Here is an 18,302-nt window from a genome sequence, read left to right as displayed (position 1 = left end):
ATCCTTTTTGTTTTAGCTTTCACATTGAAATGACTTTTAATGCAGTTTAGGTGTTACGACTGTTTCAAGGAACTGCTACGTTTGGCAACTCACCTTATTTATTTCATTGATATTGTTGTATGAGAAATGGCATTGGAAGTTGGGAACAGTTCAGAAAAGGTTTAAATTACTCCAGTTATAGCAAATCTGCTTTGTAATGAGATTTGGCAAGGCCCATTTATTTTTGCTTTCAGAAGAGGTGACTTCATAAATTCCCTATATGTAGGAAGTTAGAGCGATACTAGAGAGCTTTTGAGTATTCTGTCTTTGTCTTGAGTAGCTGCCAGCTGAAGTTAGAAGCATTTGAGCAGGAAATAATGAGCTGAATTGTAAAGTAAAATAAGCCATTGGATCTTACTCAAGTGAAGTATGGATTTCTTCCTCTAGATTAACTATTCTGTGATTTTTTTGGAGTTGAAGTACATGCATTCTATTAGACGTGTGAGCACAAATGACTAACATGGTCTAAATAAACCAGATCTCGCTGACGGCTTCCCCTTGTATTGGTGTGTGGTTATCACCATGTACCTGGAAGGAGACAGTGGGAAGAAAAATTGTCTACCACTAATAAATAGCTTTCCTCAAAAAATACCATTTTTGAATGTACTGAATCTTTAGGATAATGTATAATGGCATTAGTTTAGATTTATATTGTCTTCTGGTTTAGTGATGTTACTCCACAGGTAGGATTTGCTTCACTTGATCTTACTGGAACTCTTTAAGTATAATGAGATCCTAAACACCTAGTGTCAAGAGAGCTGAATTTTTCCCCGGCTCTCTTAGCCTGATGACGATACAGGCTATGGAGGCTGATACAATGGACTTTGTTGTAACTGGATCTGAATTTTCTCCTTCTCTATCTGGTAGTAATTCTGGTTCTTGTGTTTATTAGACACTATGCTGGATATGCTATGTGCAGAAGATTTTTTTTTTTTAAGAGTTAGACTCATCATGATAAAATGCACTTGAGCAAGACAGATACATTTCTCCATATTCCAGTAGCTTTTAAATGAAACATACATATGCATGAGAAAAAAGTAACTGAAACCAGATAGCACTGTAGTATTCCAGCTGTAATATTCTAGAACTTTATTTCAGCTATAAGACTGAAATACTTCGACTAAAACTTACTCAAAAGTGGATCTCGAAGTTGTATGTTTTATTCTTACTGCAGCTAACTTGAATTCCCTGGTGCTATTGCAGGAGAAGCAATAGTGCTTTCCTCTAAGCTTTTCTTGTCAGATCAGACCAGCAGTCTTATTTTCAGACTTTAAAAATAATTCTTTTGTTGACACTGTATACCTTGAAGTAATTATATAGCCTTTTGAACAATTGTCAGTTTCTGAGTGGTGGACTTGGTCAATGTATGTATTTCATTGTATGTGTTCTTTTTAATAAAAAGACAGTGCCAGGACAGAGGATGACAACATTTGCTGGTTTATTTCTCAGTTTCCCCTTAACTTTGTCAGCTACTTACCTGCTTGTCATGAATGCCAAGCTGTTGTGTTATGGGCTTTTGTTTGCCTTTCCACTTTGCCCTTTGTATCACTACAAAATCAGCATTATGTCTCATCAGTATCATCTTGGTGGCTTTTTGTATGTCAGCTTTAGCTTTCTGTTTGAAAGTTGTGTGTGGTTTTTTTTTTTCCCAAGTGTAGATTAAATCATTTTTTCTCTTCATTTTACTCACTTCTTAAAACAGTTTTGGCATCTGTTGAGATTGCTTTAAATTCTTTTGTTAACAAGAACACAGTAGGTTATTGATCTAAAGAAAACTAGATGTAGTCCAAAAATTCATGCATATTAAAGTGGAATAACTTGAATAAAGTGGATATTTTTCAAAATACACAACTTAATACCCAGTGTAATAGCATCCTGAAAAATTAAACCAAATGAAATTTAAATACTTAGGATTCTACGTTAATAATTTTTTAATGAAAACTTTCTAATTGTTTGAAATATCAAGTATGCATTCTGGGGAACTACTAAAAACAGGGAAATATTTGCAAAAGACCTAAAATATCTAACACGCAAACCTAAGCAACCAAAATTTAAAACACCTGATAAAATAAATGTCATCTGAAAATATTGATTTTAGAAAATAACTAAGACTTTTTATTTGAAGAAAGGATAGGTTGTTCTAAGATATTTTACAACAATCAAGTTTTGAATATTTTCTATTTACTTCCAAATTAGTTATAATTTGATACAGTTACAGCCAAAAAGCATGGGTGCTTGAATTCCCGTTCAAGCAAAGGGAATTGATTTCCCTTTCTCTATCTCCTCCCTCCACTGGGATTATATAATGCAGTAATTTGTATGGCAGATTGAAAATAAACTTTCCTGTTTAGTCTTAGCTAAATTTGAAGAGTTGTGGGAGTTGCATATTGCACAACTTCCATTCATCTGTAATGTGATAATATACATTGATTTTTTTTTTTTCAAAATTACAGTCTTTTGGTATGCGTAAAGAATAATGCACTATTAGTACTGAGATAATTGTACATTCAAAGTGCTTAAGGTGCGCTTTAAAGTGTAGATATATTTGGAAAGAGGTGGAAAGTAATGTTTTGGGTTTTGCAGCTTTTACGAAGCAGTGTTTTCAGGTGACGCTTGCATACAATTGGAAACTAAATGTGATTTTTGACAATATAATTTGATGCACAGAATGAAGGAACTGAGTGCTCTGAGCTCAGTGTTACTCCTAAGTGATAGTACGTGGAGCTAAGGTATCTTTCTATCAATTGAGGAAAAATTGCTATGGAAGTTTAAGATGCAGTGAATCTGAGCTTCCACGGTTAGCAATTTTGATTTTTGGATGGATAATTACGTTGCTGAACAAATTAGTTGAAATTTATTCTACAGATACCAGAGAATCAGCTTTACTAAAGTTATTCACTCTGCTTTGAATGAGCTGCTTTATTAAGCTGAGAGAATAGCTGAGGAAACCAAATAGTTGTCCTTTTTGTGTCTTTGCTAGTGAGTTATCAGTTCTGGTCTTGGACATCAATATGCTTGCTGCTGTTTCCACATTTGCTTCAATATCTTTTTGTCACCAGTGTTTTAGTTTTCTTTCCCTTCCACAAAGATGTTTATTGTTATAGGACACTCTCATGGAGGACTTAATGATGTCAGAGAACGGTTTATGATCAGCTTTTGATGCGTGACATAATTTGTGCAAATCAGAGAACGGGTGCATACATTTCACCTTTTATATGAAGAGAAAGTATTTTTTCCAAGTTCTTGATGGTAAACTATACTTTAATCATTTACCTTATACGAGTACCTCTGTTCAAGTATTTGTAGTACTACAGCCCTGTAGCTGATAAATACCAAGTGAAAACGTCCTAACTGTGGAGCACTGAGTTACTTCTAGTGTATCTTTCTCACATTGTTTTGTTGAGAGATTAAACTGAGATTCTCTGCAGTAAAACGAAGCTCTTTTTGTATGCTGCAATAGCAATTGTTCTGTGCAGAGCAGTTTGTTCTGTTGTTTTAAAACTACAAAATGAGATGGAGCAAGAATCTGGTGCAGGTCTTTAATCTGAATAACCTGTCAGCTTTTTAGGTTAATGGTGCTATTTATCTGAATGCATATTTTCCTTAAACTTGCTACTTCCAGAGCTGTGGAATTTTTCATCAGGGATAAGTATGAAAAGAAGAAGTATTATGATAAAAATGCAGTTAACGCCTTCAATGTAAGTAAACAGTTTCAACAAGAATTCTGTTACTTTTCTTTTTTGAAAGCTATGTAAGAGAAATGCAGGAAGCTTTATGTATATGAAAATGTCTTTCACAGTTGAAAACTTTTTGATACAGAGCTAAATGCTTTCTTTTGTATCTCTTGAAAGTTATTCCTAGGTTCTCTAAGTTCAGCATACATTGTCTATTAAATTTATAGCAGCAAAGCATTATGATCCAACAACTAGCTTGCTTCCAAATCTTTGTATTGTGTTTCCCTGTTTCAGTGATGGGCAGTTCTTCAACAGTATACTTTGAGTCCTTTCTGAGTATCTTTTTCCATGTTACAGGGATAAGATAGGATTACTATTTCTGGTGACTTTTTCTTTCCTCATTCTCTGTCATACCTTGATGAGAAATCCTAGAGTGTTTTGGGCCCCTCTTCTGAGGATCTTACTGCTCTGCTGAATTCCAGAGTTGCTTGCAGCGAGGTGCACTGTAATAGCAGACATGGGCAGTATGGCAAACCAGCTGTTTAATCATGTACCTGTGTGTTCACTGCAGTAAATTGGTGAGTGCTTTTCTGGCAAAGCAGTTTTAAGAATGTCTGTGTTTACCGAAGTTCACAGCCTTGTTCGGATTTTGGATACGTCTATTTCTGGGGCATACAATCTAGTTTATATATTTTTATTCATATAAGTGTATTTATGCTTAAACACACAGTCCTCTATACCTACATTATTTAAGTATGACCTAACATGTAACTTAACTACTCCATCTTAATAGACAGTGAACTTTGACAGGGAAACAAGTGCAAGGGTGAACGTAAAGAGTGGGAGTTTATGCTACCTTTCTAATCTGAGAAGATGGATCTTTGAATGATGGTTTCATTTTAGAAGCAAAATAACAAACCTGAAAACTAGAGAAGTGTGTATCATTAAGCATTGTTGAAGTAGGGGGAAATTGATTCACTTAAAAGGTAAAATACAATTATGACTTCAATTACACTGTCAATTACCCTTCTTTATTTTTATTCCAAAACAGAAAATAGGAAGAATTGTTTAAAATTATACTACTTTTAAAAGTTCAAAAGACTCCGAAGGTCTTTCTAAACAGAGAGCCTAGGTGTCTAATATAGTAGTCCACTGCTGCCTTAATATGTTTGAAGGAGTAATCTGATTTTGCTTTATCACACTGCAGCCTAATAAGAATTGCTTACTTGTCATAGCAGCAAGGATAGAATCCAGACAAGCTGAAGAGGTGCATGTTACTGCTGAGTAGGGAACACTATTTCATTTCTTCCTACTTGGACTTTTCTTTCATTGACTAACGTAAATGGCATAATCTCTCTGAGATAGGAATAAAATCTGATTATGAAATATTTTAGCAATAGATGACTCATGCTCATTCACATTCACCTGCATTTCTTCAAGGCCACCAAACATCAGGTTTGAGGTGGGCAATCTGAAATCACAGTTATGGCAAAATCCTAAAAGTACACGATAATAAATTAGCTGAACTAGCATAGCACCTATAGTCGTAGTGTGCTGCTTGAATTGGGTTACCCTCCTTTGCTCTGGCCCCAGCCCAGCTGTGGCTGGTATTCAGTGATCATCTTTCGAGTGGGCCTGGGACTGAGAGGGAAGAGGAAGAAAAGGGGAAGCTGGGCTTCCATTCTGCTTGTCTGAAACACTGCTTTTCTGCTCCTGGGTATTGTTGGCAGGTAAGAGGGGAAGTTACCCTACACTTACAGCACATGGAGGTCTTTGGGGAGTTTGAGAAGAACGAGATGAGGAAGGGAGTTCTGTAGGGGTATGCATTTCTGTGCGCTCGTGCAGGGGATGGTGACAGTTTCTAAAGCTTTCCTTTCGCAGTCCTGATGACATCTGAGACACTTTCCCTCTTCCCATTCTGCCAGGAGGTGGCTGAGATTCCCTTGGAACTGAGGGGCGGCTGTGGAGGAAGGGGGAGATTCCTACTTGTAGTCAACAGCCCTCTGCCAAGTGTTTTGGTAGCATCAAAGCACTTGCTAGCAGAATACTTTCATGAGTAATAGTCTTGTGAACTGTTGGGTGAGGTGTCTGTGCTTTATGTCATGGCAAGCTCTTTTCTTCTGAAAAATTTCTTTACCCACTTTTGCAGAGAGCACCCTGTGTCCTATTTTTAGTCTAAATCGGCATTGTTGGGGTGACGTGAGGTTTTAGCACACTTTTTGTTATCACCTTTGAAATAGCAATGCCTTCTGCTTGGATTAATACTGATTTAAGTTGGAGATGCATATGTATGTTGTCATTTGGTAAAATGAGTCTGTTTTGGGTATGAGCAAGTAATAAAGAAGTACGGAAACAGGCCTGCTATGCCCTAAGGGTCACTTTCTTTAACCAATAATTTCACTGAGGTGGTGTTTAAAAATCTAAAGGGCTTTCCTGGATTTGGTCCACTGTTACAAGTTGCTTGTGGTAAAAACTTCCTGTAGCATACATGTTGTTTCGAATAGGTTCTCTTAAAACATGCAGTATGATATTTCTCTTAGCTTAATTTTGACAAGATTATAAGCTTTTCAAGTTTGTCTAACAGTACAACACCTGTATTGATGTTAATGTATTTTGTTGATTGAAGCCCAGGAATATAGGTCATAGTTCAGTTCTTGGTTCTGTGATGCCCAGGATTCATGTATCTTTTCTTTTGTTACAAAATTTTTGTTTATAATTGTTAATTATATGAGATGTTTTGTTTTCTGACAAGACTGTTGTATTACTAAATTTGGGGTTTAGAAACACACACTATAATTACAAAATTACCTAGTGCAGAGACCAGTAGTGCCATCAAAGATGCAGACTAAAAATAGGCAAATATGAAAAATTAGTATTTTTTTTTCACGGTTCACTGAAAGGCAATGCAGGATAAAGCTATGGGCAAAAAAAGCATCTGCAGTTTTATTGGCTAGTTACATTTTAAATAGAATAATGCATTTAAGTAGAAATCAAATATACATTAGAAAAATCTAATGCTAAATGAAAGCAGCCTGACTTAAAAAAAATATTTAAAATCTATTAAAATGCATAGATCTCAGAGTTTTCTGATCTATCATTATTGGAAAATGTGAAATGGTTCTGTATCACTGCTCACGACTAAATGAGTAGTACAGTTTACTCAGCTGTTACAAGTGGGTTATCAGTAAATAGTTACTCTCTTATTTTCTTGCTTAGACTCAGTGCAGGCTTGTGACTTGTTTATGGAATAATGGAATCATGGAATCGTTTAGGTTGGAAAAGATCTTTCAGATCAAGTCAACTATTAACCTAGCACTGCCAAGTTCGCCATTAAACCATGTCCCTAAGCCCCACATCTGCACGTCTTTTAAGTACCTCCAGGGATGGTGACTCCACCACTTCCCTGGGCAACCTGTTCCAATGCTTGACAACAATTTTTCCTAATATCCAATCTAAGCGTCCCGTGGCTGTTTCCTCTTGTCCTGTTGCTTGTTACTTTGGAGAAGAGACTGACCCCCACCTCACTACAGCCACCTTTCAGGTAGTTGTACAGAGCCATAAGGTCTCCCCTGACCCTCCTTTTCTCCAGGCTAAGCAACCGCAGTTCCCTCAGCCGCTCCTCATAAGACTTGTGCTCTAGACCCTTCACCAGCTTTGTAGCCTTCTTTGGACGAGCTCCAGCACCTCAATGTCATTCTTGTAGTGAGAGGCCCAAAATTGAACACAGTATTTGAGGTGCAGCCTCACCAGTGCCAAGTACAAGGGGACAGTCACTTCCCTCATCCTGCTGGTCACACCATTTCTGATACAAGCCAGGATGCTATTGGCCTTCTTGGCCACTTGGGCACACTGCCAGCTCATATTCAGCCAGCTATTGACCAATACCCCCAGGTCCTTTTCCACCAGGCAGCTTTCCAGCCCCTTTTCCTCAAGCCTGTAGTGTTGCATGGGGTTGTTGTGACACAAGTGCAGGATCCAGCACGTAGCCTTGTTGAACCTTCTACGGTTGGTCTTCGCCCATCGAGATTCCTCTGTAGAGCCTTCCTACCTTCAAGTAGATGAACACTCCTGCCCAGCTTGGTGTCATCTGCAAACTTACTGCAAGTGCACGTGATCCCCTCATCCAGATCATTGATATTAAACAGAACTGGCCCCAGTACTGAGCCCCGGGGAGCACCACTTGTGACTGGCTGCCGATTGGATTTAACTGCATTCACCAAAACTCTTTGGGCCCAACCATCCAGCCAGTTTTTACCCAGGGAAGAGTATGCCCATCCAAGCCATGAGCATTCGGTTTCTCCAGGAGAATGCTGTGGGAAACAATGTCAAAGGCTTCACTAAAGTCTAGGTAGACAACATCTACAGGCTTTCCCTCATCCACTAAGTGAGTCATCTTGTCATAGATCGGGTTAGTGAAGCAGGACCTGTCTTTCATAAAGCCGTGCAGACTGGACCTGATCACCTGGTTGTCCTGTACATGCACCGTGATGACGCTTGAGAGGATCTGCTCCGTAACCTTCCTCAGCACTGAGGTCAGACTGACAAACTTGTATTTCCCCAGATCCTCCTTCCAGCCCTTCTTGTAGATGAGCGTCACATTTGCTGACTTCCAGTCAGCTGGGACCTGCCCGGTTAGCCAGGACTGCTGATAAATGATAGAAAGTGGCTCAGTGAGCACGTCCACCAGCTGAAAGACCTGAGAGACTGACATCCTTGAATAACCCTTGTTTGAGTTTTTTGGTGTGGTTTTTTTTTTTCTTTGATTTATTTTTTATGGTTTTGTTTTGTTTGGTGCTGGGAAACGTTCTAGTATCAGGCCTTATTCTTAAGCACAATCCTAGGCTTTAGCATTGAGAAAAATCTTCTGGAATGCAGCAGGAATGATAGTCCCAGGTAGGCAAACTACAGTGCTCTGAGTCAGGTTAGGTGATGTAGGCAAGGAATTTATGAAAGTGGTCACGCTATGCTTTTCCCTTCTTTTTGGAGATAGATATACTTTCACATGTACTTCAGATGAAACAAATAACAGGAGCTCTGATTCAGAATAAGCAATGTAGCTGAGGGGGAAGCCTAGGAAAAAATGTCAATGGAAATGATGTATTAATTATTTTTTATCAACACAATAATATAGTTAAAATAAATCTGACATTTTAAGGAATATGCTAATGTAGATGAGTTTTATGGGTGCCTTTCAGTTTTTTTTGAATATTTATACTTTTTTAGATCTTACTTGGAACACAAACCTTTTTCTAATAATTAGAAATTTTGTGGCAGTTACATATGCATTTGCTGCTGCATGTTGTAAGACAGGAAGAAAAAGTTTAGAAAGATGTCTAACAATGCATTTGTAGAAATACTTTATTTCCAGAGCACTGGAATATTGCCATCTTTAAAAAAAAAAAAATCTGCTTAGCTGCTGTTAAAGTAGCAGCATTTATTTTTAAGCTTTATTCTGATCAATATAAAGAAGAAAACTTTGAATACATCAGCCTACCCAAGGAGGCAAACTGATATTTTTTTTTTAACTCGATGGAAGTATCTTCAGATGCGTATCAGTTCTTTGACAAACTCTTACAGTTGAAACGATCTGTAAATGCTTAGACACAGTTGTAGAATTGTGATGTTATGACTAAAACTGTGAAGACAACTATATCGTATTTATAATGTTTAGGAAAATCTATCTTTATTATAAATATATATTCCATTTAAGCAGTGTAGCCCATGACAGAGTTAGAAGTACTATTTCTCAAGCCAGTGCCTATCATAATTCTCTCCCTAACAAGAGTCACACCTGTATAAAAGATCAACACTTCTTTTCTCAGAAAGTAGTTCATAGTCCTATGGTGGTGAGACCTCGATTTGTCAAGACTTCTAAAGACCGATTGCTTAAGAAACCCACATCTCTTGATCTGGCCAGCTGCCTTCCTGGTTTGCTTTGGTATGATGTAATTCTGAAACATTCAAGACCTCATGGTTTTTTATGCTTTCTATGAATGCTTAAATTTAAAAAGAGGAATAACACAAGTAAAAACACTCGAAGCTGACAGAATGTTACTTGGGAATATATATATATGTTCTGTGAATAACACGTGTGATTTGGTATTGTTAACAGCAGGAGCTTCTTTTGCTCATTGAATAATCAACTTAGGAGCAGCAGTAGTTGTTAGCAAGTCAACTTATTTTAAATATCCTCAGCATAATATTCTACTCCTCTACTGTACTTTTTTTGCTAAACCCTCTTCTTAATTTTTAGGCATAAATAAGCCTAAGTAATGATGCAAGGTATAGCACTGAACCCAATAAAACAGACTTCACATAGTAGTGAAGTGATTAGGGCGTCTTTGTAAATGTGGTGCATCTAAGATACAGTAATATGAGCATTTTACTATGCGATTTTACTGTTGTTTGACTTAATTTATGCCTGAAAGCTTGTACAACGCAATGGAGAGCTTCCATCACTTCTGTAATTAACTACAGACAGTTGACGTAGGTCAAGTGGTGTGAGGTAATTTTTTGTGTTAAACTCTCCTTCAGATGGGTGCTGACATGAAACTGCTCAGGAATATCATTCCACTTCAGACTTGCAGCTGATTATCACTTTCAAGCATAGGCAAATCTTTTTATAGGAATCGTAGGGTTTTTTTTTGTACACAACAATCCTAGAACTGAAGGGTAAAGCATGCAAAGCAGTTTCTTCTTGAACAATCTTAGTCCTGAAGACTGTTGCTTATTAAATCTGTTGTTTGCTTTGGGCTCTCATTAAACTGTTTATGCTCCTTTAGTTTACTGTCTCCTGGAGCACTCTTAGAAGAGCACAGCTTATAATCATACAAACACCTTTCCCCAAGAATCTGAACTTATATGCTTAAATAAATCACTTAAAGGACTTTTTCAGAATTGTTGCAGTAAATATAAGTGGAACAAATATGAACCTTGTTGGAGACACAAGATTCATTCCAAGAGAATTAAATATAAAGCTATCATGATTTTTCAGGAGGATGAAGTGCCTTACTGTTTTAGAGAGTCTCCTTATTACAGTAGAAAAGACTTGCATAGTTCTAAATCTGGGTATACAAAAGGAACTCCCAAATGGAAACACATCAGATAGGCTAGGCAACGGCCTGCCTTAACTTACTCCCTTTTTAGTAATTTTTTTCCCCTTTTTTCCCTGTTTAGGCCTTTCTCCTGTGTTCCTCCCACCAGACCTTGGCACAATTGCAGTTACTCTTTTGTTTCTGTATTTATTTATTTATTACTTTATTTTTTTTTTGTCTGGGATATATTGGCAATTTTCTGAATAACTTGGTATTCTCTTACTTCCTCATACCACTTTCTTCTGCTTCCAAAAAAAACATGGATGAAGATGGTGATGGTGATCCAGAAAAGAGAAATTTGTGTTGGTAAGACTTCTAACTGTAGCCTGTGGTTGTCGCAGCCTGTGTGTTTATGCCAAGGAGATTTTTTTTTTTTTTTAATTTTATTTATTTTTTACAAGTATTTCCCATGGTGGTATTTTCTTGGAAGCTGTGGCAGATTTAGCTGTTCTTGGCTTTTAGGTCAGGTTCTTCTCCCAGTTCTCATGAAATTTGTTACTTGTGTTGGGGAAATAATGTTTACAGTAGGTTTTCTAACATCGCCAGCAGATAAAAGATGTTTAATGAATTGAAAATGGAATGTTTGCAGTTCATTAATAGAATTCTCTTACAGGCTGAAAAAAATGACATCATGGTATATTCAAGGCTAATTGTTGTCTTAGTTGAACTATCATAACTTTTGATTCTTTTGAAACACTTGAATGAAACTGAAAATGGATGACGTACAGCTTGGTTTGAATGCAGAATGAGGCGTGTTCCCAGGAATCTGTTCAGAATATCACAACAAATGCTTGCGGACAGACTGCATTTTCCAGTGAAAGAGAGAGATTTCAAGTGTTAATTCACGCTGACGACTATTGTGACAAAGCAGTTATTTGACAAGTTCACTTTTTGGCCTTGTTGCTTTCCCTTGATTATCTAACCAATCCTAAGACTTAGTAGTTGAATCCAGAACTGAAAATGGAAGATTGCTGGAGAGGTCACTTTCTAGTGCAGAAGAACTTTTTCAGAGATTAGACTTACCCATATTACTGACTGTAATAATAAAACCTGGAGAATAAGACTGCATTGCTTCCCCTCCATACTTACATCTTAAGAAACAGATAGATGTCATCTGCTCAACTAATGTGAAGGCAGTTTCTAGTTGTGTAGGAATATGAGTGTGTAACAACTTACCGAGCTGGCAACTCTTCACTTCAGAATTAGTAATCAGTTTTAAAGAACAGAAATCCTGTTGTTTAAGAGAGAAAATATGCATATATCATCTTGTCATTGTTAAAAGAATTTATGTGATCCCAAGGCTGCTTCTCTGCTTAATATTCCTAGCTAATTTATGCCCATCCTTTAATAGGTTTATCACCAGTACCTGGAATGATGTCTAAAGTGACAATAGTGGGTATAATTTGCTCTTGTTGAAGGGAAGCCATTATGAAAGGTCAGAGCCCTTGGCTTGGTACGGGTCTGAACAGAGCTGATAAAAATGCATTGACTGGGTTTCTGTGCTTGGACGAGAGATGCTGTTTGATTTTTGGTTACAAACAGAATAAATCAACATAGTGCCTATAGCTGACAGGGTGAAGTGCTCACTTGGGTTATCTTCAGCAGAAGTCATTTGTTCACTCTGGAAATAAGGCGGAAGTAGGATAAGACCAGTGGCTCTGGGACTGGTGCTCTGCGTCTCCAAATATGTTTGTTTTTATGAAAGTAATTTCTGAACAGAGTATTCATCTTGACTGATGATCTCTATATTGATTCCCAAATACTTGTAATCAAAGCTGTGCACAGAGTATTCATCTTGACTGATGATCTCTATATTGATTCCCAAATACTTGTAATCAAAGCTGTGCAACTGGTGAGGTGGAGGGACAGTTGTTAATGAGGCTTGTGATCTGAGAGGCAGTGGCCAATAGAAATAGTAAACATTGCTTGTTTTAGGTATTTGGGAATCAGTAAGAATCTCCCAAAGTTACTGATTAGAGGAAGTAAGGTTTGAAGTGCATGATCACACAGTTAACCAATAATGCAAGAGGAAATGTGTGGTTTTTAGAACTGAGGTTCTAGAAAAAAAAAAATCTGCCAAAAATATATTATTGAGTAACAAGCTGCTGGCCTGATTCTTTGAGACACAGGACTACACTAATGAAGTAGTATACAATTATTTGGATTGGGTATGCATACCCAATCCAAATAATTTAATTTGACTGTATCTACATGCTGCTAAGTTAAAAGTCTACTAAGTTGCACAGAGGTTCAGGAAATCAAGTTTGAAGCAATCATATTTTCTAAATTTTTAAAAAACTTTGCACCTCCTCTTTGATGTAAAATAAAAACTGTAAAAATAGAATCTTTCTTAAACTTTTTTTCCTATTTGTATCTTGTACAATGACCCTTATGCCATACAAATAATGAGGAGAAGCAGTGAGGTCACTGTGTTGAGTCTGGATAAAGATTAGCTATGTAGGTATTATCACAAACAATCTCTGCAGCTTGTAATAAAAATAAGTACATAGGAGGAGAAAGAGCACAACTTCTCAGCATGTGTATGGAAATTGTCTTATTCAGGGTGCATTGTGAATTAATTTAAGTAGATTCCAGATACTTTCAGTCTCAAAAATTATAAACTGGCACAATCTATTCCACTACATGGAGTGTGAATATATTATCATGTCCTGACAATGTTTAGAGAATAGTAAACAAAATTTCTATATTTAAGAAAGAGTGTGAATTATGTATGGAGCAGAAGTTTCATATAACTCTTAAGTTTGCTGAAGGAAAAGAATAATGGGTCTAAATTTTCCATGCTTTCCTAAGACATTGTGTATAATTTAAGAAGTATGAACTTAGACAGGCAACTGCATAAAATGTGATGTGAATTTAGAGATTGCGATGGCACGTTTTCCAGAAAGTTATGTTAAAGGAGATTAAATCCATAATACATTTTCTGCAGTAAAATATGTCACGTGGACATCTTGAGATGGATAAATTGGGATATGATAGGGTACGTGAACAGCAAGGATATAGTAGCATTGAGAAGCGTTCAGTCATGGGCTTGGAGAGAGGTTACCAGTTACCCCTCCCAATATTGCAAGAACCATAGTGGGTTTTTTAGTGGACTGTGAAGAATTTGTCAATCAAGTGATATAAAGTATTTTTGAAATACGCTAATGAAGGTAGGTATCAATAGGAAGCACTGAAATACCATACAAAAATTATGAGTTGAGGACAGGGATAGGAAAAGTGGGATGCATTCATTTTGCAAGATCATGCTGCTAGAATGGCTTTAATTACAGAACCACAGCATAGCTCAGACTGGAAGGGATTCTTGGAGATCATCCAGTTTTCTGTGCTCAAAGTGGGGTCAGCTAGAATAGATTGCTTAGAGTTGTGTCCAGTTGGATTTTGAGTATCTCCAGGGCTAGAGACTCCACAACCTCCCTGGGTGACCTGTTCCAGTATTCAGCTACCCCACAGGAGAGGGGGAAAAAAAAAGGAAGAAAGTTTATTCTTAGGTTTCAATGGACTTTCCTGTGTTTCAATTTACCTTCAGTGCCTCTTGATCCTGTTTCTGGATACCACAGGCAGCAGTCTACCTCAGTCTTTGCTCCCTGCCACCAGGTATTTATACACGATAATAAGACTTCTTCCCTTCCTTCCCACTCCACTTTCTCTCCTCCAGGCTAAACAGTCTCAACTCACTAAGCCTCTCCTTGCCTGAAAGGGGCTCCAATTCCTTAATTGTCTTAGTCTCCCTGTGCTGTACTTGCTCCAGTCCGCCTGTGTCTCTTTCTTGTACTTGTGAGCCTGGAACTGGCCACATTGCTAGCTCACATCCAGCTTGTCTGCCAGGACCTCCAGATCGTCTTCTGCAAATCTGCTTTCCAGCCAGCTGACACCTAGCCTGTACTGGTACATGAGGTTATTCCTCCCCAGGTGCAAGACTTGGCACTTCCCTTTGAACTTCATGTGGTTCCTGTTGACCCATCCTGTCAGTGGTGCTCTGAATGGCAGCACACCTCTCTACTCTATCAGCCACTCCTCCTCGTTTTGTATAATTTTTGTATAAAACTTGCTGATGACATACTGTGTCCCATTGTGTGGGGTGTAAATAATTTGTTAATTAATTGCCTCCAATATCAACGCCTGGGTGTACCACTAGTGGCTGCCCTTGAGCTGGACTTTGCACAGAAATGATGAAACGAATGAGTTAGAGAAGCCAGGGTGTGGATTTTCAGTATCTGACTGCATTCTTAGTAGCTCCTGCGTGCAGAGTCTTGTTTTCTTCACTTGCATAAGTATTCATTTGAGGAGTAGTTCACACAGCTGGACCACCTAGCTGCAAGTCACTATGTCCATGTAAATAAAACTTCTGCCAAAGCTGGAATCTGCAGTGACTCTATTGCCAGTTTAACGTGGATCGTGAAAATGTAACTGATCCTATATGCAGCAGGTCAAGCCACTTAAGAGGAAAGAAAAGGTATTATTCTGAAGTGTTTGGAAGCTCTCATTAAAGGCAGGTTTCCCTGGAACAAATACAGAAAGCATCTGTTGGGTTGGACAGGGAAAACGGAGAGCACTCCAGTAAGAGATTAAAAGCATCTGCTTTGTTTATCCTGTGTTAGCTTTTAATTAAGCCATAGTGACTCTGTGATATCTCAAGAGTTGGTTATCTAAAGGCAAAGCTGAATAATCTGAAGAAATGCTCTTGGTCAGAGTTTGAAAAAATACTTCGCGCTCAAGTCTAGTACTATTGAATATATCTGTATTTCCCAGAACATTGAGTGATTTCATCTCTGCTTGATGTAAATTTTGTGAACGTCTATAGCTCTGCACACATCCAGAATGACGGCTAGCCTGCGCACAAGCTTCGCTGTATTTCTGTAATGAGATACGGGCACTCTGGAGGGATGGAGGAGTGATGAGCATGTTCGGAATAGTGACGGAAGAGCAGTACAGGCTGCTTTGAAAAGCCGGCTGCTGCTGTGTTTTGTGAAGCAGACACTCAGCCTTTTTTATGTGGTGTCCAAACACTGGATAAAGGAGACATTTTAGTAACTTTAAAAACAGTCTTGCCAGTTGTCCTAAAGAACTTCTGCAGAAATTCGTAGATAAATGTTGTTGATGATACATTAGTACTCGTATTCCTGTCAGTATTTTGAGAATAGACATCTTTAAAAAATGGTAAGCAACTGATTATATGTTTATATGCATCTAATAACAGTCTTTAATTGCTACTGCTTTAAAATAAAATACCAGTTTTAGTGTTGTCAACATTTGTTGATGATGTACAGTAATTAAAGTCTGCTGAAATGAGGAAAAAACATATGTAGTAGCTGAACTTAAAACCCGTAAAATGAATATAGAGTAGTCCTCTTCCATTAGAATTTTTCCCTGTATATTGTGTGCATATAAAATGGCCACTCGAGGGCACCTTTGTATTTGATTCAGCTGCTAATTTCCTGACTATATTGACATAGTTTGATAGCACACTCACTTCTTAATCTCTTGAATCTTCTGAGTGATAGCGCCCTAAATTTCATATTTAAATGGAAGCTTAATACAGGTTTCTAAAGCTTTAACTTGAACCTTTTTTAATAAAAGGGTATATAACAACATGCGTTGTATCAAGAACAGGATTTTTAGAAAAACTGCAATGAAAACTTTATTTAGTACGTTGACCTTAATGACCCTAAGTGTTTGTACCACTGTTACCTACTATCAGAAATAAAATTAGTACAGACTGAATTAAAGTAAAATAATTCTTAGATTTTGTGTGTTATATTCTCCAATAGCTTCATTTAGTGCTTCTTTAAGCTTACTTTTTTCCCTCGAAATCATAGTCTGATGCATAGTCTACAGCAGAGCTGCGGGGCCAAATACTGTTTGTATTGGTGCTTTTCTGTGAACTGCTAACATAGCATCTATTTGGATAGTGCCACTGCTAAGTGATAACTTAATAAATCCTATAGAAGTTTTTAACAGACAAAATAGGGACAGGTAAACATTGCCATTTAAAAGGGGTAGGGAACTAGAGTAATATTGTAAACCTGCAGATCCTTTCTTTTCTGATCTTATGGTTTTTGTGAACCAAAGACTCTCTTCCAGAGCATAGGTGAAAATGAAATCTTACAGTACTGTTGCATGTGTATGTATTTTCTTGCTCAGCACTGAATGTACATGATGCTTTAAAGACAGGGTTGAGTTTCATTACAGAAAATGGTTATTTTTATTTTATCAGCGTTCTTAAAGGAGTCCAAAACCACAAACAATGGAAAGAGATTCAAGAATTGCTAAAAATGAAATGACTACAAGTCGTTTGGTCTGAAATGTGATTGAAATTTTGTGGACATAGAGTATAAATGTGGAAACTTAAACAGCTTCTTGCCTTCATTCCCTCGTTTAGGCGATTATGAATTTGTTTCTTAATCGAAAGACCCAACTACTCTTAAGTTAAAAACTAAGATGAAATATTCAGATGCTAGCTGTCAGTTTGCAATACATTCTCAATGCACACAAGCACGTCAACTTTATTCTTTTTCTAGCAGCGTGTATGGTTAGTCGCAGGCCTTGCCATTGGTTTTGACTGATACTTTAAAGCGCCAATACTCAAGGATGTCTTAGTTGACAACTTTTCCAGAGTGTATTGCTAACATACGTTATCAGAGTAGATCAGTGTGTGCTTTCTTAATTGAATTCTGGAAGATGGCTGGAAATCAAGTTTTGAATTTTGATATAGAAATTTAGATGAATGCTTTACACATGTGACCAAAAGTGGGGGAGGTTTTGTCACTTGTCTTTAGTGGTTGTGATGACAAATCTTACTCTTACCACCTACTTGCTCAAATGTCTTTTTCCATTGGATTTAAATAAAACAATGGTATTTTCTACCTTCCCTGCTGTCTGCTCTACAAAATTCATAGTTGTTGTCAATACTGGCCAGTTTTTCTAGAAACTGATTCTTTAGCTTTTATCTATTTGTTTCTACTGGAATATAACAATTAGATTAAAAATGACAAATTAGAAAAGTCATAACAAAAGCAATTCTTGCTGTGGTATAGTGTTGGGGTTTTTTTTTCAAACAAAATTTTTTTTTTTCCTACACTAAAGGAGGGATGTCTGCTTGTAAACAACAGTATTTTCAGGTACTCAGATTTAGACCCAAGTACATGGAATAGATCTTCCTTTACTGCTGCTTCTGATCAAGCCTATAGAAACAAGTCATTATTAATAAAGGTTGATAAATACCAAATAGAAAACCCGTATGTTACTTTGCTGTGGGATTACATAGTCCTGCTTTTCAGTGATCTCAGTCTCCTAAAGAACAGTTTAAAAATTATGATTAAAACCTTGCTTGGCAATCCTGAGTGGTGATCGGGATTCTGCTGTAAATATTTAAAGTGCATTTGTAGCTTTCAGCTAATTAAAGGCAATTTCACCAAGATTGAATGCAGCAGTTACTCCGGGAGAGTGGGATGCATTTACCTGTCATGAGTGAGTG

The 18,302-nt window shown here is 37.4% G+C and overlaps 1 protein-coding gene across 3 annotated transcripts in view; it reads left to right on the top strand.

Moving 5' to 3' along the window:
- Positions 1 to 18,302, top strand: part of SMAP1 (small ArfGAP 1) — a 107,580-nt gene that overhangs the window by 27,423 nt on the left and 61,855 nt on the right. For all 3 annotated transcript variants that reach the window (XM_086608288.1, XM_086608286.1, XM_086608287.1), the window contains exon 4: positions 3,662 to 3,737. In XM_086608288.1, coding sequence (XP_086464414.1) covers positions 3,662 to 3,737 — 76 coding nt within the window. The remainder of the gene's footprint in view (positions 1 to 3,661; positions 3,738 to 18,302) is intronic.

The sequence above is a fragment of the Tauraco erythrolophus genome, chromosome 2, assembly GCF_009769465.1.
Source record: "Tauraco erythrolophus isolate bTauEry1 chromosome 2, bTauEry1.pri, whole genome shotgun sequence".
In the NCBI taxonomy this organism is placed as follows: Eukaryota; Metazoa; Chordata; class Aves; order Musophagiformes; family Musophagidae; genus Tauraco; species Tauraco erythrolophus.
Note: the sequence above shows the minus strand (reverse complement) of the source record. Positions and strands in the feature narration are given on the sequence as shown.